The 21424-nt window shown below is 67.6% G+C and overlaps 5 protein-coding genes across 5 annotated transcripts in view; 3 read left to right on the top strand and 2 right to left on the bottom strand.

Moving 5' to 3' along the window:
* Positions 1–3765, top strand: part of GCDH (glutaryl-CoA dehydrogenase) — a 5592-nt gene extending 1827 nt beyond the window's left edge. Inside the window, exons 2-10 of the mRNA XM_026048829.1 lie at positions 885–1019; positions 1490–1552; positions 1663–1833; positions 2072–2201; positions 2266–2485; positions 2660–2763; positions 2835–2960; positions 3228–3388; positions 3466–3765. Of these exons, the coding sequence (XP_025904614.1) occupies positions 885–1019; positions 1490–1552; positions 1663–1833; positions 2072–2201; positions 2266–2485; positions 2660–2763; positions 2835–2960; positions 3228–3388; positions 3466–3572 (1217 nt within the window). The 3' untranslated portion in view covers positions 3573–3765. The remainder of the gene's footprint in view (positions 1–884; positions 1020–1489; positions 1553–1662; positions 1834–2071; positions 2202–2265; positions 2486–2659; positions 2764–2834; positions 2961–3227; positions 3389–3465) is intronic.
* A 5-nt stretch (positions 3766–3770) lies between these two features.
* Positions 3771–6034, bottom strand: SYCE2 (synaptonemal complex central element protein 2). The gene is made up of 5 exons (XM_026048828.1): positions 6028–6034; positions 5575–5625; positions 4899–5130; positions 4108–4264; positions 3771–3997 (listed from the first exon to the last, which is right to left on the bottom strand). Exons 1-5 carry the CDS (start codon positions 6032–6034, stop codon positions 3803–3805), a joined length of 642 nt encoding a protein of 213 aa, XP_025904613.1. The 3' UTR covers positions 3771–3802.
* Positions 6035–7580: 1546 nt separating this feature from the next.
* FARSA (phenylalanyl-tRNA synthetase subunit alpha) lies at positions 7581–12283 on the bottom strand. The gene is made up of 13 exons (XM_026048830.1): positions 12125–12283; positions 11486–11623; positions 10901–10999; positions 10069–10187; positions 9910–10002; positions 9678–9806; positions 9455–9570; positions 9291–9375; positions 8803–8902; positions 8558–8726; positions 8411–8488; positions 7951–8065; positions 7581–7875 (listed from the first exon to the last, which is right to left on the bottom strand). Exons 1-13 carry the CDS (start codon positions 12281–12283, stop codon positions 7770–7772), a joined length of 1506 nt encoding a protein of 501 aa, XP_025904615.1. The 3' UTR covers positions 7581–7769.
* Positions 12284–13299: 1016 nt separating this feature from the next.
* On the top strand, positions 13300–16279 carry CALR (calreticulin). The gene is made up of 9 exons (XM_026048832.1): positions 13300–13436; positions 14121–14222; positions 14297–14500; positions 14569–14663; positions 14773–14982; positions 15068–15181; positions 15256–15399; positions 15480–15572; positions 15981–16279. Exons 1-9 carry the CDS (start codon positions 13340–13342, stop codon positions 16167–16169), a joined length of 1248 nt encoding a protein of 415 aa, XP_025904617.1. The 5' UTR covers positions 13300–13339; the 3' UTR covers positions 16170–16279.
* A 393-nt stretch (positions 16280–16672) lies between these two features.
* On the top strand, positions 16673–21293 carry RAD23A (RAD23 homolog A, nucleotide excision repair protein). The gene is made up of 9 exons (XM_026048833.1): positions 16673–16777; positions 17754–17915; positions 18296–18492; positions 18786–18844; positions 19142–19269; positions 19673–19748; positions 20374–20504; positions 20582–20737; positions 21100–21293. The coding sequence occupies exons 1-9, from the start codon at positions 16706–16708 to the stop codon at positions 21211–21213; spliced, it is 1095 nt and encodes a 364-aa protein (XP_025904618.1). The 5' UTR covers positions 16673–16705; the 3' UTR covers positions 21214–21293.
* The last annotated feature ends 131 nt before the right edge of the window (positions 21294–21424 follow it).

Genomic DNA, 21424 nt, shown 5'->3' with positions numbered 1-21424 from the left:
TGGGGGTGCCAGGGGGGCAGTTGGGGGTCCCGGAGGGACAGTTGGGGGTCTCGGGGGCTCTGCGGGTGCCACGCTCAGCTCTGCTCTGTAGGGCAGCCGGTGCCCCCCCCATGGCTCTGCATCGTGCGGCCGCCCCGCTCCTGCGGCCCGGCCTGCGGGGGCTGCGCAGAGGCAGCACCGCCCCCCCCCACGGTGAGTGCGGGATCCCTGGGCCCTCTTTGTCCCCCCGTGTCACTGCTGTCCCCACACCCACCGGTGCCACCACTGTCCTTCAGCGTCCCTGCTGTCCCATGGGTGTCCCTGCTGTCCCTTGGTGTCCCCGCTGTCCCATGGGTGTCCCTGCTGTCCTTCAGTGTCTCTGCTGTCCCTGCCACCCCGGGGCTGTAGTCACCATGTCCTTGCTGTCGCTCGGTGTCCTTGCTGTCCCATGGGTGTCTGTGCTGTCCCACGCTGCCCCTCGGTGTCCCTACTGTCCCATGGGTGTCCCCACTGTCCCTCTGTGTCCCACGCGGTCCCATGGGTGTCCCTGCTGTCCCATGGGTGTCCCCGCTGTCCCACACTGCCCCTCGGTGTCCCTGCTGTCCCATGGGTGTCCCTGCTGTCCCATGGGTGTCCCCGCTGTCCCACACTGCCCCTCGGTGTCCCTGCTGTCCCATGGGTGTCCCCCGGTGTCCCATGGGTGTCCCCCGGTGTCCCATGCTGTCCCCCGGTGTCCCATGCTGTCCCCCAGTGTCCCTGCTGTCCCCCGGGTGTCCATTCTATCCCACACTATCCCAGGGTGTCCCTGCTGTCCTGTGGGTGTCCCCACTGTCCCACACTCTCCCCGCTGTCCTATGGGTGTCCCCGCTGCCCCGCGGCGCAGCCGCCTGTCCCCGCGGGCGCAGAGCCCTTCTCGTGGCAGGACCCGCTGCGGCTGGAGGAGCAGCTGGCGCCCGACGAGCGGCTGCTCCGCGACACCCTGCGCAGCTACTGCCGCCAGCGGCTGCAGCCCCGCGTGGTGGGCGACGCGCGCGACCAAGGTGCCCCTGCACCCGGCCCCTGCGCCCACCCTGAGCCCCCCAACCCTCGGAGCCGCGCTTGGCGCCCCCAAATCCCCTGGGAACCCCCCACCTCCCTGTGCCCACCTTGAACCCCCTGTACCCCCTACACCCACCTCAACTCCCTTACACCCCCATAGCACCTGCTACACCCACCCCGATTCCCCTGCACCCCCTACACCCACCCTGACCTCCTGCACCCCGCTAGCGGCTCCTACAGCCTCTACAATCCCCCTATCAGCCCCTACAGCCACCCCAACCCCCCTCTACCCCTCTGCAGACTCCCCAATAGCTCCATTTACACCTAGGGATCACAGGTGCCCCCTGGTCCCGCTCCCTCCAACAACCTCAGATACCCCCCCAGAATCCCCCAGGAACCTCCAGATACCCCCTGCCNCCCCCTGTAGGAACCCTAGATTCCCTCTGATCTGCCTGCTCTCCCTCCTCTGCAGTTTTCCGCAGGGAGATCCTGACTGAGCTGGGGGAGCTGGGGGTGCTGGGCGCCACCATCAAAGGTGAGTGGGGAAGGAGGGACAGGGTGCTGGTGGGGCCCGCTGTAGGTCCCGCTGTGGGTCCCACCGTGGGTCCCGCAGCAGGTCCCCGCACGTGACGGTGCCCCCGGCAGGGTACGGCTGYGCGGGCGCCTCGGCAGTGGCCTACGGGCTGGCAGCGCGGGAGCTGGAGCGCGTGGACAGCAGCTACCGCTCGCTGTTCAGCGTGCAGAGCTCGCTCGTCATGCATGCGCTGGCCGCCTACGGCTCCGAGGAGCAGCGGCGCCGCTACCTGCCCGCCCTGGGTGAGCCAGGGGTGCGGGGGGCGCAGGGGGCTGTGCGGTGCAGGGGCTGTGGGGTGCGGGAGCTGTGGAGGATCTGTGTAGTGAGGGGGCTGTGGGGTGCGGGAGTTGTGGGGCATAGGAGCTGCGGGGTGCAGCAGCTGCGGAGGATCTGTGGGGCGCTGCGGGACACACGGGGTCTGGGGGTCCCGCAGGGGCCGCAGCGCSGCCACCCGGTCCCCGCTGACCCCCRTCCCCCCAGCGCGGGGGCAGCTCCTGGGCTGCTTYGGCCTCACGGAGCCCAACCACGGCAGTGACCCGGGCGGCATGGAGACGCGGGCGCGCTACGACGCGGGTGCACGCACCTACCGCCTGCGTGGTGCCAAGACGTGGTGAGCGCCGGCACGCGGCCCCCCGGCACGTGGCGCCCACCCGCGCTTATCCGCCGCCCCCCAGGATCACCAACGCGCCCGTGGCCGACCTGTTCGTGGTGTGGGCGGCGGGTGAGGAGGACGGGCGCGTGCGCGGCTTCGTGCTGGAGCGTGGCACGCGTGGGCTGCACACAGCGCCCATCGGCGGCAAGCTGGCGCTGCGCGCCTCCTGCACCGGCACCATTGAGCTGGACGATGTGGAGGCGCCGAGCGACGCGCTGCTGCCCGGCGCCCTGGGGCTGGCGGTGAGTGGGGACACGGGTGACACCCGTGCGGTGACACCTGCACACTGGGGCTCCCAGGGAATGGGGACACGGGTGACACCCGTGCGGTGACACCTGCACACTGGGGCTGGCATGAGCGCTGTGATGCCCGCGTGGTAGCAGCCGTCCCCGGGTGACACCCCGCACCCCGCGCAGGGCCCCCTGGGCTGCCTGGACAGCGCGCGCTACGGCATCGCGTGGGGCGCGCTCGGCGCCGCCGAGGCCTGCCTGGAGACCGCGCGCCAGTACGTCCTGGACAGGTAGGGACAGTACGGGGGTGGCATGGGGACAGTACGGGGACACTGCCACTCCACGGCATCCCCYGGCGCAGGAAGCAGTTTGGGGCGCCGCTCGCTCGCAACCAGCTGGTGCAGAAGAAGCTGGCAGACATGGTGACGGAGATCGCGCTGGGGCTGCATGCCTGCCTGCGCCTGGGGCGCCTCAAGGACGAGGGCAGGTAGCGCACGCGGCCCCACGTGTCCCCTGTGTCCTTGCCATGTCCCCACAGTGTCCCCCCGCGTCCCCGCTGTGTTGCCACATGCCCACTGTGGCTCCCCACATCCCCGCTGTGTTGCCATGTCCCCTGTGTCCTTACCACATCCCCACTGTGTCCCCCCACATCCCTACTCTGTCGCTGTGTCCCCTGTGTCCCTGCCACGTCCCCACAGTGTCTCCCCACGTCCCCACCGTGTCCCCGCTGCACGCTCAGTGCCTCCCGCGGCAGGGCCACCCCGGAGATGGTGTCCATGCTGAAGCGCAACTCGTGTGGCAAGGCGCTGGAGGTAGCACGGCAGGCGCGCGACATGCTGGGTGCCAACGGCATCAGCGACGAGTACCACGTCATGCGGCACGCGCTCAACCTGGAGGCCGTCAACACCTACGAGGGTGACGCAGGCACCACTGTGGGGCCAGTGCGGGGCAACGCAGATGCCCCCCGCGCTCACACGTGCCCCTGCCCACAGGCACCCACGACATCCATGCGCTCATCCTGGGCCGGGCCATCACAGGCATCCAGGCATTCTCAGCTGAGAGGGCGCCGCGGCGCGTGGCAGGCACCGACAGAGCATAGCGAGCCGAGCGCGCCCATGTCTTCCAAACGCTGTAATGTCTCCCGAAGGCGCCGCTGTCTCCCGCGCGCACTGCCATCGCTGCTGTCCTCACGCTCCCTGGCAGGGCGCAGGGAAGCGAGCGTTGCGGCCGCTCCTCGGTGCCACCGTGGGGCAGGCGGCGCCCACAGGCGCCAGGGCAATAAAGCGCGTGGAAGGCGGCACTGGGGCCGCTCACCCTTTATTGCAGCGCTCAGGGCTCGGGCTGCAGGCAGAGGTCGCGGTAGGCGGCCTCGAGCGCGCGGCAGGCGCGCCGCAGCTCGCTCTGCAGCTGCGCGATTCGCTCGGTGGCGGCGGCCAGCTCGCGCAGACGCTCCTGGATGAGCCCGTTGTGCGCGTCGTAGAGGCTGAAGAGCCGCTCCTCCAGCTGCTCTGCCAGCGCTGACACCTGCGCCGCGCACAGGGACACGGCCGGAGCGTGCGGGCAGCTGCGCCCACCACCGCCAGCTGCTCCCCTGTCCCCAAGCCCTCTTCGGGGCTGGGGCCGCGGGCGCTCACCTTGAGCAGGAGGCTCTCACGGAAGCCGCTCATGACGGCGTGGTCAGCCTTGCGGCTCTCGTTGACCTTGTCGACGAGGTGCTGCGCGCGCTGTCGCAGACCCCCCACGCTGCCGGCCAGCGCCGCRAACGCGGAGGTGCCGGGCGCCGCGCCGGGGCTGCGGGGAGCAGTGAGGGCTGCAGCGGCTGGCACCCCGGTGGGCAGTCCTGGCCACGAGCGGTGCTGGGGGCTCCGCTTAGCAGCTGTTAGTCAGTTAATTGTGCTAATCAGTGCTGATGCCCTCACGACCACACTGGCTCGCTTGGTCTGCAATGCCTCATTGCAGAAGGGGAGGCCGCCTGACGGCTGCATCCTGGCAGAGCTGGCAGCTTCCGATGGYGGCGCCGTTGGGAAGCGGCAACAGCCGGAGGGCAGCAGCTGATGCCGGCGGCCACGGGCAGCGCAGGGCAGGCACGCGAGCGAGTGGCGGCTGCGGCCCTGCGCGCTCTGGGCAGCCGCTCCCTCCAGAACCCACACGGGGAACAGGCCCTTCCGCACCACTTCCCACATTGGAATATGCGGAAAAAACATGGAAAAGCACCACTGTGGCAGGGGAATGTGTGTCCTGGAGCGACWCCAGGAGCATACAGCACAGAGTGGCACAGCCAAGAGGAGCCAGGTCCCCCCGGGCCACCATTCTGCAGCCCATCCTCTTTGTTTCTTGGTGTGGGAAGCAGCCTAACGATTGGGGCTCTTAACGAAGAGCCCGTGGCTTCTTCCACCACAGCCTCCCGCTCGCTCGGGCCGCTCACCTGGCAGGGAGATCCCCGCCGCCAGCTGCAAAGAAGGGGCCGTCGAGCGGCGCCGCCTCCGCCTGCAGCTCCTCGTCAGCGCCCTCCTCGTCGGCCGCTGCCGCCTGCGGAGCGAGGTGCAGGCCGGGCTGAGTGTGTGGGGCCCCAGTGTCCGAGCACCTGGCCCACGCGTTGCTTCGGCGCTTCTGCTTTACTGGGGGCGGCTGCTTCTCGCCGGTTGCTCCTGCAGCACCTACAGGAACAGGGGCCGAGTGACTAACGGGAAGGGCAAATGTCCAGCAGAGGAGCCCAAAATCCCCTTTTCTTCCCTAAAGAAACCACCCCCCCTCCCGCCTTGACCTTTTTTCTGGCTTGTTTCCGTCCCTGACACACAAAGCCCCTTCCTAAAGCACCTTGGTGCCCATTTTGTCCTAGGATGCAACCCAGGAGCAGCTCACGGTTCCCCGAGGGCCCCCTTTGGTTAAATCCGTGCCMATAATCCAGGTGCAAACGCGGCCAGTGCTGCAAGGGCCCTGGAGGCGGCTGCAAACTTGGCGGCTCCAGCAGGCGCACGAGGAGGGGGCTGCAGTGGCCTCCCCCAGGCCCCCCTTATCCCAAATCACCACCTGGCAGCGGCTGCTTTTACCCCCCAAATCCCCCATATCCCAAATCAGCGCCTGGCAGCGGCCGCTTGTACCTCGGTTCACAGGCGGCGGCGCCCCCCGCGGCCAAAGTGGCTCCTCGAAAGCTGGAAGGAGGTTAATTGGGAAAGACAAAAACCCAGTTAGCGGTGACTCGGTAATTACTTAGAGCCTGGAAGGCAGCTYGAGGCTACAGCTTCCCAAGACCCCCTGGGCCCTCCCGCTCCATAACAAACTGTGGGGAATGTTCGTCCCTGGCATTGACAGGTTATTGCAGAGCCCTAATTTTCCTTTACAAAACAAAGGGAGGTTAAAAGCAATGAACAGAGGTGCCAACGCGCGACTTGGCACTGTACAAAGACAGAGGCAACAAGTGTTCCTCTCTATTTTCACTGCTGTCGAGTTTCTGCCATCATGTTGGTGCCACAGGACAGGGCTTTGGGTTTGTTCCTGTATTTTAACCCTGCAAGCCGCATCCCCCCAGCCCTCCTGCCGTCCTCGCGCCTCACCCGCCATTTTCCCTCAGCGGCCTCGCGGAGGGGCGGGCCCGGGCGGCGACGGGCACGCGCACCGGCCAATCAGCGCCCGTCGCGGGAGCGGCTCCGCCAATGGGAGGGCGGCGCGGGAAAGGGTGGGCAGGGCGGTGCCGTGAGGGGAAGGGGGACGCGACAAGGGGATGCGCGTGGGGACGCGGGGGCACGCGAGGGGAGACGGGGCCAGCACGAGGAAAAGGGGGGGCATCTGGGGCGGAGAAGCCGGGTGGAGGTCAAGGGGAGACATTTCGGCATGAAGGAACCGGCATGAGGGCAGACGGGGGCGGTTCGAGGGGGAACACGGGACAATTGGGGAGAGGGGCGCCAGGCTGAGGTGACAGGAGACGTTTTGGGGTGACCAGACCCATCTGAGGGTAACGAGATGTCCTAGAGGAGGACGAGGCAAGGAAGAACGTGTTAGGGTGACAGGAACACCCTGCAGAAAGGGGGACATGTTGAGGTCACAGGAACAGCCTGTGGAAAGCGGGGCGTGTGRGGGTGACAGGAACACCCTGTGGAAAGAGAGATGTGCGGGGTGACAGGAACACCCTGCAGAAAGGGAAACGTGGGGGTGACAGGAACACCCTGTGGAAAGGAAGAACGTGTTGAGGTGACAGGAACACCCTGTAGAAAGGGGGACATGTTGGGGTGACAGGAACACCCTGNACGTGTTGAGGTGACAGGAACACCCTGTAGAAAGGGGGACATGTTGGGGTGACAGGAACACCCTGCGGAAAGGGGGCACGTGTTGAGGTGACAGGAACACCCTGCGGAAAGGGGGCACGTGTTGAGGTGACAGGAACACCCTGTGGAAAAGGGGACATGTTGAGGTGACAGGAACACCCTGTGGAAAAGGGGGACGTGTTGGGGCAAGGGAAGCAGCTTGAGGTGGAGCCAGGAGCTGCCTTGGGGTAACTCAACCAGGCTGAGGCGGAGGGACAACGTGGCGCAGGGGGGACGACGTGGGGACCGCGTGGGGACAAGGCGGGGCATGGAGCTCCGCGTGGGGGGGCCGTGTCCAGCGGCGCCGGGCAGCCCACCCGCCGGCGCTCGGGCCCCGTCGCCACTGGCGGGAACCGGGCGGGCGCCCCCGTGCGGCGCGTGATGGAGCCGCGCGCCCCGCGCATGCGCCGGCCGCGCCCCGCGCTGCCCCGCGGGAGGCGCCCGCGCCCCGGCTCGTTGGTGCCGCTGCGTTCACCAACGCGCCCGGATCCCCCATGAAGGGCGCCTGGCTCCCTTGTTAGCGCACGGAGCTCCCGCCAGCCCCGTTGGCGCACTGGGCTCGCGCCGTCCTCATCAGTGTGCTGGGCTCCTGTTTAACACACCRAGCTCACACCATGCCCCCACTAACACGCCAAGCTCACACTGTCCCCCCATTAACAGGCCAAGCTCCCCCACATGCAGACAACCGCTGGCTGCAGGCCTTTATTGCGCCGCCTCCCTCCCCCGCACTGGGGGACACAGGGAGAGGGGCCACACGCCAGGGCACACCAAGGGATAAGGGGCCCCTGTCCCTCCTCGCAGAGCAGGGGCCACCCCCTAGGGGACAGGGTCCACCACGGAACAGGGGCCCCCGTCCCTCCTGCCCTCAGGACACAGGGGACACTGGGGGACAGGGCCCCTGTCCCTCCTGCCCACCTGCTAGGGGACAGGGGACACTGAGGGATGGGGTCTCCGTCCCTCTCGCCCGCTAGGGGCCAGGGGCTGCCGGGGCCCCGCTAGGTGTTCAGGCGGCACAGGGGGCTCTCGTAGACCATCTGCAGGTTCACGCGGTGCCCCACGAGCTCACGGATGTTCTTGATGCCGTATTTGATCATGGTGGGGCTGCGGGGACACCGGTGTCAGCGGGGAGCGGGGGACACTGCAGTTACCCCGCCCCGTTGCCATGTCCCCACTCACCGCTCCAGTGAGAGCCCCCACGCGATGACGCTGACATCCTCGGGCAGCCCCATGGGCAGCAGCAGCTCCGGCCGGAAGACGCCCGAGTTCCCAACCTCCACCCAGCGCTTCAGCCCTGGGGGGCACGGGGTGAAGGGCACGCAGGACCCCCCATCTGACCCCAAAGGTGCACCTGGACCCCCCCACATCGGGTCCCAAACAGGCACCCGGGACCCCTCCCATCGGACCCCACAGAGGCACCAGGAACCACCCCCACTCAGGCACCCAGAGACACGCCCCACCCTGTTAGGACACCCAGAGTCCCCCAGGGACCAATGGCCCCCTCCAAAGACAGCCTAGGTCCCCCCAGAGGGCACCCCCAATCCCATGGTGACCATGACTAGAGCAGCCCCCGCCCCCCCCCCCCATGTCCCCCCAGCCCCTTCCACCCTCCCCCATGTCCCTTCCCCATGTCCCACACCTGGGTGGTAGCTGAACACCTCCATGCTGGGCTCCGTGTAGGGGTTATAGGCCGGCTTGAAGCGCAGCTGCGTGATACCTGTGTGTCCGGGGAGGGTTCAGCGGGGCCCCCTCGCACCCCCCCGCCCTCCCCGTGTCCCCCCCGCACCCATCTTGCTGAAGAACTCCCTGAGGACACCCAGGAGGTGGCCCAGGGCCAGGCCGCGCTCGGCCACGACGCCCTCCACCTGGTGGAACTCGGCCAGGTGCGTGGCGTCGACCGCCTCGTTGCGGAACACACGCTCGATGGAGAACCACCTGCCAGGTGTGAAGGATGCCTGGGAACACGGGACATCGGGGGGTCACAGGGGGACAGCCGCCCCCCTCCCCCATGGGCGCCCCAGCTCCCCGCACCTGTTGCGCCAGGCGCTGCAGCAGGCGGGCGCTGCAGGCCGTGGTGTGAGTGCGGAGCAGGGTGCGGCGCGCGTCTGCCACGCGCCACTCGCTGCGGTACCTGCGGGACAGGGACATGGGCACATCGCCATGGGGACACAGGGACATGGGTACACTGCAATGGGGACAGTGGGGTGCAGTGCGCGTCCACCACGCACCACTCGCTGCGGTACCTGTGGGGACCCTGCGGGGACAAGTGCACACAGGGGAACACGGGGACAAGTGCACATGGGGACATCACCATGGGRACACTGCATTGGGGACACTTCCATGGGGGCAGCAGGGTAGAGCGCACGTCTGCCATGCGCCACTCGCTGTGGTACCCGCGGGATGGGGACATGGGGACACTGCAATGGGGGGGGCATCACGATTGGGAGCTGCCCCTGCGGGGGTGTCCCCACCCCAGGGTGTCCCCGCAGGGCTGTCCCCACCACGGGTGCCCCGCGCACCCTTGTGAGCCGTAGCCTCCCTGCGAATGGACCTTCTTGACCCTGCCCATGTAGCCAGGCGGCAGCTCCAGCGCCTCTGCCGGGTCTGGGGGGACAACGAGGGCAGGGGGTGAGCAGGGGGAGGCGCCAGACCCCCCCCTCCCCGTGTCCCCGTTCCTGCGCACCCTGCAGGAAGAAGGTGTCGTGCTGGTCACGCGCCGGGTGCTGCTGYGGCTGGAAGAGGGCGTCGAAGTTCCAGAAGGCGCTTTCCACGAACGAGTGCGTGGGCATCTCCGAGAAGCTGCGGGGGGCCCAGGGGGGGCACACGGGGACACCTGATGTGTGGGGTGTGTCCCCGCGCAGGATGTCCCCCGCATCAGGGGCCAGGGTCCCCRCCGCGGCACTCACCCCATCTCCAGGAAGATCTGCCGCAGCTGTGTCCGCACCTTGAGCAGCGGGTGCAGGTGGCCGCACTCGGGCGGCAGCCCCTGCGCCGCGAAGTTGTAGGGCTTGAAGGGGCGCTGGCGCCACGAGCCGCTGTAGGGACACGGCGCCATCACCGCCATGGGTGACGTCACCCCTGGCACCGTCACCCCCGGCGCCACCGCCCCAACAGGCGCTGCGGTGCTGTGGCACCCACGTGGCGATCATGTCGGGCGTCAGCTCCGTGTCCTGGCGCGTCACAGCCGTGCTGAACGCGCTGCCCTTGCGCAGCCAGTAGGACTTGAGGGTGCTAGCGGGGAAAGGGGGCGTCACTGCTGCCACCCGTGTCCTCTCCCGGCCCCCCGGTGTCACTCACACTTCAAGCAGCAGCTTGCGGCGCTTGAGTTCGGTGCGGTCACGCTCAGGCAGCCCGGCTGCGTCGCCCTGCTGCACCCGCCTCAGGCTGTCCTGCACCGCATCCTGCACCGCCGGCACCTGCGGGAAGGCACTGTATCACCGCAGGGACACCGGGCAGCGGCACTGTGGGAACATGGGATATGGGGACAGCGGCACCACGGGGACACCGGCACTGCGGGACACGGGAACCATGCAGTATCCTGCACCGCCGGCACCTGCAAGGGACATAGGGACACCGGGCAGCAGCACCGTGGGCCTGGGCATTGCGGGACATGGGGACCATGCAGCGTCCTGCACTGCGTCACTGCACCTACCACGGGGACAACGGGACCTGGGAACCACATGGCAGCACTGCGCGCACTGTGGGACATGGGGACCAGGCAGTGTCACCACAGAGACATGAGGACACAGGCACCGGCACTGTGGGGACACAGGGACAGGGCCGAGGTGGGCACTGCCACCATAGGGACACGGGCACCGTCAGCATCACTCAAGGGACACACGGGCAGGACAGAGCCCGGCTAGAGGAAACAGGCACAATAACAGAGCAGGAACAGGGGCCCACAGGGCTGTGCATGGAGCCTCGAGGACAGGCTCAGTCTGGGATAGGGACCCTGGGGACGGGGACCCTCGGGGACAGCCCTGGGTATGTGACGGGGACAATGGGGACAGCCCCAGGTGTGTGACGGGTGAGGGCTCCTCGGGGACAGCCCCAGGTATGTGACAGGGATGGGGACCCTTGGGGACAGCCCCAGGCGTGTGACGGGGTCATGGGGACAGGCGTGACTCACGGCGGGGAAGACGCGGGGGCCACCGGGCGCCTCCTTGTCCAACCGCAGCCACTTGTTGGCCATGGCCCTGCTGAAGCCGACACGGGCGCCAGGCAGCTCCTGCGCAGGGACACGGTGGCTCGAGGACGTCTCCAGGGTGTCCCCGGGGCGTCCCGGGGTCCCCAGGCCTCCCATACGCTCTCATGCATCCCCAAGGCGTCCCCAGGCTGTCTCCAGGGTGTCCCCCATGCATCCCAGATTGTCCTCATGCACCAAGAGTCCCCAGGGAGTCCTCAAGGGTGTCCCTGGGGTCCCCGGGGTGTCCCGGGTGTCCCCAGGTCATCCCCATGTACCTCGGGGGTCCCCAGGCCCCTGTGCATCCCCATGCACCCCCAGGTTGTCCCCAGGTCATCCCCATGTGCCCCAAGGTGTCCCTGAGTGCCCCGTGTCCCTGTGTGTTCCTGTGTCCCTGAGCACCTCCTATCCCTGAGCATCCCCTCCTGCCCCCATGTACCCCCAGGGTGTCCCCAAGCACCCTGTGTCCCCATGTACCCCCAGGGTGTCCCCATGTTCCCGAGTACCCCAGGGTGTCCCCGCATCCCTCACCATGAGCTGCGCCTGGGGCATCCCGTCGGGCGGCAGCGCGCGGAACAGCCGGACCTCGGGGCTGCCGGCGCGCGCCGCCTCCTCGCCCTCAGCACTCAGCTGCCAGCGCGTGGCCACGCGCGGCTCCGCCTCGATCACCTGCGGCACCGGCGTCCTCAGCACGGGGCGGGCACAGAGACGGGGATGGGGACAGGACGGGGATGGGGACAGGGATGAAGAAGGGACAGGGATGGAGTGGGGACAGAGAGGGGGACAGAGTGGGGACAGCAACAGGCAGCGAGTGTGGATGGGGCGTGAGCAGGTGTGGGATGGCATGGGAGCAGCCAACGGGAAGGGAGCTGGGAAGGGAGCTGGGATGGAACCACGGAACAGGAACCAGGAATGAGATCAGGGAGAGGGAACCGGAACCAAAGGATCAGGGAACGGGATCAGGGAGTGGAAACTGGCACCAGCCACCGGGAGCTGGGACCAGCACCGGGAAGCAGCAGGGAGCCGCGCACGGGCAGTGGGAGCAGCACCGGAACCGGCCCTGGAACCGCCCCGGGCCCCGGAACAGGCACCAGAACCGCCCCGGGCTCCGGAACCCGCCGCGGACCCCGGAACCGGTGCCAGGCACCAGAACCGGCGGCGCGCGCGCACCTCGCCCAGCGCCTGCAGGCTCTTAACGGCCCCGACCAGCGCCTGGTGCTCGAGGCCGAGCGCGGCGGCCGCCTCGAGGCTGCAGAGGCCGCCGCCGGGCCCGGCCTCGGGCTCGCGCTCCAGCCGCCGCAGCAGCAGCTCGGCCACGCTGGGAGACATCGCCGCACCGGAAGTGTCGCCGCCGCCGCGCCGGAAGCTCACCCGGGCACGGGGGCGACCCTCGGGCGAAGGCGGCGCCATGCTGGGAGGGGGTGGTACCGCCAGCGCCATCTTAAGTGTGGCGAGAGCCCTCCTCCCCGGCCCGCCTCTGGTGGTTCGGTCGGCATTACGTCATCAGGCACTGGATTGCCATAGCAACCGACACTGAAGGTACCACGGCTAGCAAGGAAAAAGTGATTGCTACAACCGCAACTCTAGGTGGTCTCCCTCCGTTGCCATAGCAACAGCCCCCTCAGCGCCTTCATGCGTTGCCATGGAAMCCMCCCCCCCCCAATTTCCATGTCTGTAACCACGAGAACGGCAACCAAGGGGCACGTCGCCATGGCAACGCGATAGGAAGAATGCACCTATCACTGCCCCTCTCAGCTTTGATGCTCTTTAGTGTTCCGCAGGCTATGACGTGATCAAGACCAACGACACTAMCATTGCATCACACTGCCATTTAAAGTCATATACCGCCTTGCTTGCAAAAGTGCCCCCCCCACTGCCCTCTCCCTGTCGTCCTGCTCCCTGTGCCCCGTGTCCCCCCCCCCCGTTGCTACTATGGGATGGCGACCACCTCTCCCGCCCCATGTGCTCGGCCTGGTCCTTTAAGAGCGCCCGGTCCCACGTGACCCTGAGAGCAGGTGACGCAGGGCGCGGAAGGAGGCGGGGGGAGCGGTATGGGAGGGAAGGGGGGGCGTCTCCCGCCGAACGCGTGGTCGCTCCTCATTGGCCCTCACGCTCCACCAATGGGAAGCAGCCATCTGGGACGCCAACGTTCGGGGGAGCCGCCGAAGCCGGAGAGGGAGCGAGCACCCAATGAGAGTGGGCTGCTCGCGAGTGCGGACCAATGGAGTGCGCGCAGGGGCGGGTCGAGGGGCCGAGGCCGTATAAAAGGCGACTCCGCCGCCGCCCCCCTCCGCAGTGTGTGGGCGCCGCCAGGCCGCGCAGGGACGAGTGTCTTAAAGGGCCAGGCGCCCCCCCCCCCCGCGCACTGTGTGACACCCCGGCGACATGAGCCCCCTTGGCGCCGCCGTCCTGCTCGGCGTCCTCGTGGCGCTCGCTGCGGCCGAGCCCACCGAATACTTCCGGGAGGAGTTCCGCGATGGAGGTGAGGAGCGACGAGGGTGGGCCCTGGGGGGGGCGCGGGGAGCGTTGGAGGCCGTTGGGGCCTCCCTCGGGCTGCAGGGGCCCGGGGGTTCTTGGGCTAGGCGCAGAGCCTGAGGGCCCCCCATCCGGGGCTGGGGGGGGGGGGCTTGGGGTCGTGGGGAGGATATTGGGTCGGAGGTGGGGGCAGTGAGATCCCCTGGGTGGGGTAAATGGAAGAGGATCCCCCCACCTTGCCTGGACTGGGAGGGCTCCCACTGGGGGGTTCTCTTGCCCTCAGGAGCAGCCTTGGGACCACCGCTCCCCGCCCTGCTCGGGAGGTGGATGCATGGGATTCCTGGAGCAGGAAGTCGTTGGGGGGGGGGGGGGGGAATCACATGGAATTCCCGGTTGCTGCGAGCAGATCCTGCTGGAGGGCGGGGGGCTGTGATGGACCCCCTCCTGGCCTGTCCCACTATATGGGGGCTTCCCAAGGTGTGTGTGTGGCGGGGGGGCTGGCTGTTCCATCCCACATCCATCCTGCAGCTATGGATACTTCTCCTGGCTCTCCACAATGGAGGAAGGAAGCCCCATGTGCCCGGATCTGCCCCCATCCCGGAACCCTGTGCAGCTCTTCCGGGGTCACGGGTTGGGGGGGGTGGGGGGGGGGCGGGTCCTGACTCTTCCCTGTCCCCCCCACTCTGCACAGATGCCTGGAGCAGCCGCTGGGTGGAATCCAAGCACAAATCTGACTACGGCAAATTCGTGCTGAGTGCCGGCAAGTTCTATGGCGACGCCGAGAAGGACAAAGGTAAAACCCACCCCACCCTGTGCTGGGGCCGTGTTGGCATCACGGAGCAACTCACGGTGCCCGCACACCCGCAGGCATCCAGACGAGCCAGGACGCGCGCTTCTACGCGCTCTCGGCGCGCTTCGAGCCCTTCAGCAACCGTGGCAAGACGCTGGTGCTGCAGTTCACCGTGAAGCACGAGCAGAACATTGACTGCGGCGGTGGCTACGTGAAGCTCTTCCCGGCTGCACTGGAGCAGGCCGACATGCACGGCGACTCCGAGTACAACATCATGTTTGGTGCGTGTGCTGCATCCGCGCGGGCGGTGCTGGGCGACAGCGGGTGACGCTGGTGGCTTTTGTCACAGGCCCTGACATCTGCGGACCCGGCACCAAGAAGGTCCACGTGATCTTCAACTACAAGGGCAAGAACGTGCTCATTAACAAAGACATCCGCTGCAAGGTGTGTGATGGCGTGCGGCCGCGGCGCTGTCCCCACGGGACGACGAGTCACCCATGTCCCCACATCCCCCTGCGCCGGCCACTGGTGCTCATGGTGTCATCATCTGCAGGATGACGAGTTCACACACCTGTACACACTCATCGTGCGCCCTGACAACACCTATGAGGTGAAGATTGACAACAGCCGTGTGGAGAGCGGCGGCCTYGAGGATGACTGGGACTTCCTGCCCCCCAAGAAGATCAAGGACCCAGCGGCCAAGAAGCCCGATGACTGGGACGAGCGTGCCAAGATCGACGACCCCGAGGACAGCAAGCCCGAGGTGACKGGCGCTGGAGGGTGACACGGGAGCTGGTGAGGCATGGCACTGCACCCTGCCCCCCAACCTGCTCCTGCTGTTTTGTCAGGATTGGGACAAACCCGAGCACATCCCGGACCCGGACGCCAAGAAGCCGGAGGACTGGGACGAGGAGATGGATGGCGAGTGGGAGCCCCCCGTCATCCAGAACCCTGAGTACAAGGTGGGGCGCTTGGGTGTCACGGCAGTACCACCGGGGGGTTCAGCCGCCTCACTCCCCCGTTTTCCCCCCGCCAGGGTGAGTGGCGGCCACGGCAGATCGACAACCCCGACTACAAGGGCAAGTGGGTGCACCCCGAGATCGAGAACCCTGAGTACCAGCCTGACCCCGATCTCTACGCTTACGACAGCTTTGGTGTCCTYGGCCTCGACCTCTGGCAGGTGGGGGCCATTGGGGGCACCCCTGCCCTGTTTCGCTTGTGGGGGGGCTCCTGGTGACACTGCCACCCCTGTGGTGACAGGTGAAATCGGGCACCATCTTCGACAACTTCCTGCTCACGGATGACGAGAAGCTGGCGGAGGAGGTCGGCAACGAGACCTGGGGGGCCACCAAGGTGAGGGGGGGTTGCTAATGTCTTGGGGGGGGGCTGTAACCTCTGCCCGGGGTCGGGGCATGTCTATRGGGGGAACAAAGATACAGGGGTGTCATTTTATGAGGAGGCAACAAGGGGGGCAGCTCCTACTTTGAAGGAGGGGGGGATCCCCTACTTTAGAGGGGGTTTTGTGGTCGCCTGTTTCCCTATAGGGGGCACCAAGGTGGTGGGGGGGTGTGGGGGGGTATGACTCCTTCTCCAGACTCCCTATGGAGGGGTTTCCTCGTCCCCCCACAGCCCTTCTGGATTTGGGGGGGGAGCTTCCTACTGCCCCTCCCCTCACCCCCTTTGGGCCTTCCTCATTGCCCTGCAGGGCGGGGGGTGACGGTGCTGGGGGTAGTGACCGTGCTGACCCCCGCCTCCCCCCAGGAGGCGGAGAGGAAGATGAAGGAGCAGCAGGATGAGGAGCAGCGGCGGCAGCAGGATGAGGAGGACAAGAAGCGCAAGGAGGAGGAGGATGACGATGGCGACGAGGAAGGTGACGAGGACGAAGAGGACGAGGACGATGGCGGCGACAAGGACGACGAGGCGGGGGCCGCCCTCAAGGACGAGCTGTGAGGGGGGCAGCCCCCCGTAATGTCTCTATGAGACGGGACTCTCGACTCTTTGTTTTTTATGGGCGTTGCCCCCTGTCCCCGCGTGGCCCCGGCTCCCTGTCACCAGGCCCCTCCCCCCCCGTTAACGATTCTCTCCCCCCTCCCCGCGCTCCGGGGCGGGGGGCGCGGCCGGGGCTGACTCAGGAAGGGCCGCGGGGGGAGGGGGCTGGGGGAGGGGAGGGGCGCGGCGAGGCGCACGGGAAGGAAGGAATGAATGTACAGAAGAAAAAACTCGAACAACCGCCACAAAAAAAACTGTTTTCGATTAAATTAAACCTCGTTGCTCCCCCCTCCCCGCGCGATTCCGCTTGTGTCCTTCGCGCCATGTTCCGCGCGGCGCCGCCATTTTGTGTGGGTCCTCCGCTCACGTGACGCCGCCGTCACGTGCGGGAGGGGGCGGGGCGGGCGGGGCGGTTCCGGCGCGGCGGCGGAAGCGGCGCGGCGCGCACAAGATGGCGGCGGCGTGAGTTGCATGTCGCGCGCGCGGTCGCAGCCGCCATGGCGGTGACGGTGACGCTCAAGACGCTGCAGCAGCAGACGTTCAAGATCCGCATGGAGCCCGACGAGACGGTGCGGGGCGGGGCGGCCCGTCATGGCGCGGGGAGGGAGCTCCCGTCATGGCGTGGGGGGGGCGCCGGGGCCCCCGTCATGGAGCGGGGGGGGAGGGAGGGGGCTCCCATCATGGGGGGCTCCCATCATGGCGGGGAGGGCGCGCCTGTCGTTGGGGGGGGTCTGTCGCTGTCACCCCTCGGTTGTTCTTGGAAGGGGAGGTCTGTGATTTCTTGCCCCCTCCTTGTGTTTTTGGGCCCTCCCCCGCCCCCCCCCGAAGCCGGTAAGATTTTGCCCCTTGCCTTCCCTAGGCGAGCCCGGGGGGGGAGGCGCTGGGAATCCCCTGCCTCTTATAAGGCGGTTTGTGCGGCGGGCGGGGGCACTTGGGCCCCCCCAAAGGGTAGTTGGGGGGCACTGGGAGCTCCCCCAAATGTGGGGGGGGATCTTGGGTCCCCCCGTGTTACACAGGGGGTTGTGCCCCCTCCACACCCTTTTAGTGTCATTTGGGGGGGGGTCTTGTTGCCCCCCCCCCCTAACCCAGGGGGTTCTGTGATCTGCGGGGGGGGCTCTAAGCCGCTTTTTGTTATTGGGAGGGGGGGAGCGGGGGGGGGGGGTGCAGGGGTCCACGGGGAGGGCCGAGGCTGCCACTTGGGAGGGGGAAAATATTGTGACCCACCCTGCTCCCCCCCCCAGATGAGAACAGCCCGCAGCCCCCATAACCCCTGTGAGCACCAGGGGGGCCACATGGCACAGCTGGGGGGAGGTCTGGTGTGTCACAACTTGGGGGGGGCTACGCTGCACAGCCCATTTTGGGGGGTCCCATCTGGCAGATCCTGGGGCTCCCGTGCGGCTCAGCCTGTTTTGGGGGGGGCCATACGGCTCGGATAATGAGGAGCTCTGTGCGGCTCAGCCCCTGGGGGGGGCCACATGGCTCAGCTGGGAGGGGGGCCCACGCGGTCACCTGTGGGGTCTCCCCGCTCACGTGCGGCGGCCCCAGGTGCGGGCGCTCAAGGAGAAGATCGAGGCGGCCAAGGGCCGCGACGCCTTCCCGGTGGGCGGCCAGAAGCTGATCTACGCGGGCAAGATCCTGAGCGACGACGTTCCCATCCGCGAGTACCGCATCGACGAGCGCAACTTCGTCGTTGTCATGGTCACCAAGGTGACAGCCCGCACCGCGGGGACACCCCCTGCACGCGCACACGCACACACACACAGAGACCCCACTGGGGACAACACCCTGCGGGGAAACCTCCCCCCCCACAGATACACACCCGTGGTGCTGGGGCACCCCGCACATACACGTGCACACACCCCTGGCTGGGGACAACCCCCCCCACACATACACACACCCGCACTACTGGGAAACTGCGTGCGTGCGCACACACACATACACCCTGCTGGGGACAACACCCTGCTGGGGTCAACAGCCTACTGGGGACAGTGTTCCCCCATTGGAGAACCCCCCAGGGACACCTTCCCCACACCTGCCACCCCCCCCGCTGGGGGACACCCCCCCCAATTGCTGCTTCCTCCCCCCAGGCCAAGGCTGCGGCACCTCCCTCGGGCAGCGCCGCCCCCCCTGCGGCCCCCCCTGAGGCCACAGAGCCGGCGCCCGGGCCGCCCTCAACGGCTGAGGCGGCCCCCCCGCCACCCCCGCTGCCCCCCGCCGCCCCCCCCAGCGAGGAAAAGCCACCTCAGGACCCCCCACCCGTGGCCGCTGCGGAGCCGCCAGTGGGGTAAGGACGGGGGGCAGAATTTGGGAGGGGCACAGTTTGGGGGGGGCATCTTTGAGGGGGGCACAATTGTGGGGACGCAGTTTGGGGGGGCACAACTTGGGGGGCACAGTTTGGAGGTTTCTTTGCTTTTTGCATCGGTCTCCTGGTTGCGGGGGTCGTCTGCTGCTCCTGGGGTTGTAGGAATTTTTTTTGGGGGGTGGAAACAAAACTGGGAGGGATTGGGGGTTGTTGGGGCAAATGGAGGGTGTGGGAGGGTCACCCTTTCAMCCCCCCCTGTGTCTCTTCGTCCACAGCTCTGGCCCCGCCCCCCCCAGCGGCGGGGGCCGCTCGGCTGACGCTGCCTCCACCCTCGGTGGGTGCATGGGGGAGGGGGTGCGGGGGGGTTCCTGGGGAGGAAGTGACGGGGTTTGGAGGAGGGGGAGTAGGGATGGGCAGGGGGGAATTGGGTGGGGCCTGTGGTGGGAGGGGTCCCTACTGGAAAAGAGGGGGATGGGGGAAAATGGGAAAAGGGGGGGTGGCAAAGAGGGGTTGGGGGTCCCCATGGGGAGAGTCGGGAGGTGTTGGAGGGGTGATGCTGGTGGGGAGGTGAGGTTGTCGGGGGGGTACAGGGAGGATGATGCCGTTGGTGCCCCCTCCCCGCCCCCCGCAGTGACGGGTTCGGAGTACGAGACGATGGTGGCCGAGATCATGTCCATGGGCTACGAGCGGGAGCGCGTGGTGGCCGCGCTGCGGGCCAGCTACAACAACCCGCACCGCGCTGTGGAGTACCTGCTCACGGTGACACGGGGACACGGGGGACATGGGGACACGGGGAGACCTGGGGGGACAGGGGGACAGCAGCTACAACAACCCGCACCGCGCCGTGGAGTACCTGCTCACGGTGACACGGGGACATGGGGGACATGGGGACACGGGGAGACCTGGGACAGCAGGTACAACAACCCGCACCGCGCCGTGGAGTACCTGTCCATGGTGACACGTGGGGAACRTGGGGGASACGGGGACACACCAGCTACCACAACCTGCACCGCACCRCAGAGTACCTGCTCATGGGGGGACACAGGGACCTACCCACACAAGGGGCACATCCTGGGGCCCCCCTGGGCGGGCAGGCCCCCCTGTGCTGGGCGAGGGGGACAGCGGGACCCCCCTTCTAACGTCCCTTGTCCTCGTCCTACAGGGCATCCCGGGCAGCCCGGAGCCGGAGCGGGCGCCCGTGCAGGAGAGCCCAGCCACGGATCCGCCCCCCGCTGAAGGTGCCCAGGGGGGTGGGCTCTGGGGTGGCCCTGCCTCTCAGGGGGCGTGGTCTATCTGGGCGGTGCTTGCTGGTGTGCCCCCCTCCTGAGGGGTGTGGCCTGAGAAGTCTCCTCCCCCTGAATCGCGGGTGGGGGGTAGATCTTTATATGGGATGGGGGGTGCAGGGGGGGGTTCCTCCCAACAGGGGGCGTGGTTTGTGGGCTCATCTCCCATTGTGGGCGTGGTTTGGTAGTACCCAGGCTTGGGGTGTGGCTTGATTTAACTCCTCCCCAGGGAGGGGTTGGGTCTGGGCAGGCCCCTCCCCCAGGGAAAACAGGTATTGCAGTGGGTGTGGCATGTGTGTCCCTCCCATTTGGGGGCAGGGCTTGAGCCCCTCCYCCATCAGTCAATTCCTTATATGGGAGGGACCTTGGACTCCTCCCTCTCCAGCCTCCTTTTGGGGGTGTGGTCGAGCAGGCTCCTCTGGGAGGGTGTGGCCTGGACAGGCTCCTCCCCCATGGGGGGCACATCCCTTTGGCCGCAGAGCTTCCTTTTGAGCAGGCTCCTCCTCTTAGGGGGGGGGTCTTGTCCTGTCCCCGCCCCCAGGGCAGGGTCTGTGCTGACCCCCGCCCCATCCCTGGGCAGGGGAGAACCCGCTGGAATTCCTGCGGGAGCAGCCGCAGTTCCAGAACATGCGGCAGGTGATCCAGCAGAACCCGGCGCTGCTGCCCGCCCTGCTGCAGCAGCTGGGCCAGGAGAACCCCCAGCTGCTCCAGGTGGGGCCCGGGGCCTGGGGGGGCAGATGGATCCCGCAGGACCCCCCCTCAGCACCCCCTCTGTGTCCCCCCCGCAGCAAATCAGCCAACACCAGGAGCAGTTCATCCAAATGCTCAACGAGCCGCTGGGCGAGCTGGGTGAGCTGGAGGGCGAGGTGGGCGCCATTGGCGACGAGGCGCCACACATGAACTACATCCAGGTGACGCCCCAGGAGAAAGAAGCCATAGAGAGGGTAAGGAGAATGGTAGGGACCAGAGGTAACGCTGTGGTAGGGTGAGCGGGCGATTGTCCTCCTGGACAGCGTGCTGCCTSCTGTCTTGGTGCATTAGGCACCAGAGTTAACAGGGCTGGGGTGGAGGCAGCCATCCTTACGACTATCCTTAGGGGCCAGAGTGAACACTGTGTTGAGGTCGTGGTGACAGGGGGGCTCTTGGGTTACTGCCAGAGGTGCCACCCAAGCTGGCGCAGACAGCACTTCACAGCCACCCTTAGGTCCCAGGGCTAACAGGGAGCAGAGGTGACAGGAGAGCCCGGCGCGCCGCGGGAGGGGCGCGGGGCCCTCAGTAGGGCTCAGGGTGAACGCGCCGCCCGCAGCTGAAGGCRCTGGGCTTCCCCGAGAGCCTCGTCATCCAGGCCTACTTCGCCTGCGAGAAGAACGAGAACCTGGCGGCCAATTTCCTGCTGAGCCAGAACTTCGACGACGACTGAGGGGGGGATCACGCCGGGACCCCCGCCTGCCCCCAAAGCAGAATGGAGCACCCTGCGGGGGGGAAACAACCCCGCGCCGCCGCTGCCCCTTTAAGAGCCCCGCACGGGCGGGGCGCTTCATGGGGCCGCGGCCCCGCGGGGGCACCGCTGATTGGCTGAGCCGCCCACAACGCCCGCCCACTCCTAAAGGGGCGACGCGCTGGCGGGTGAT

The sequence above is a fragment of the Nothoprocta perdicaria genome, unplaced genomic scaffold (genome assembly GCF_003342845.1).
Source record: "Nothoprocta perdicaria isolate Ctin4 unplaced genomic scaffold, notPer1 scaffold_576, whole genome shotgun sequence".
Lineage (NCBI taxonomy): Eukaryota > Metazoa > Chordata > Aves > Tinamiformes > Tinamidae > Nothoprocta > Nothoprocta perdicaria.
The sequence above is the reverse complement of the archived record's forward strand: the minus strand, read 5'-3'. Positions and strand labels throughout refer to the sequence as shown.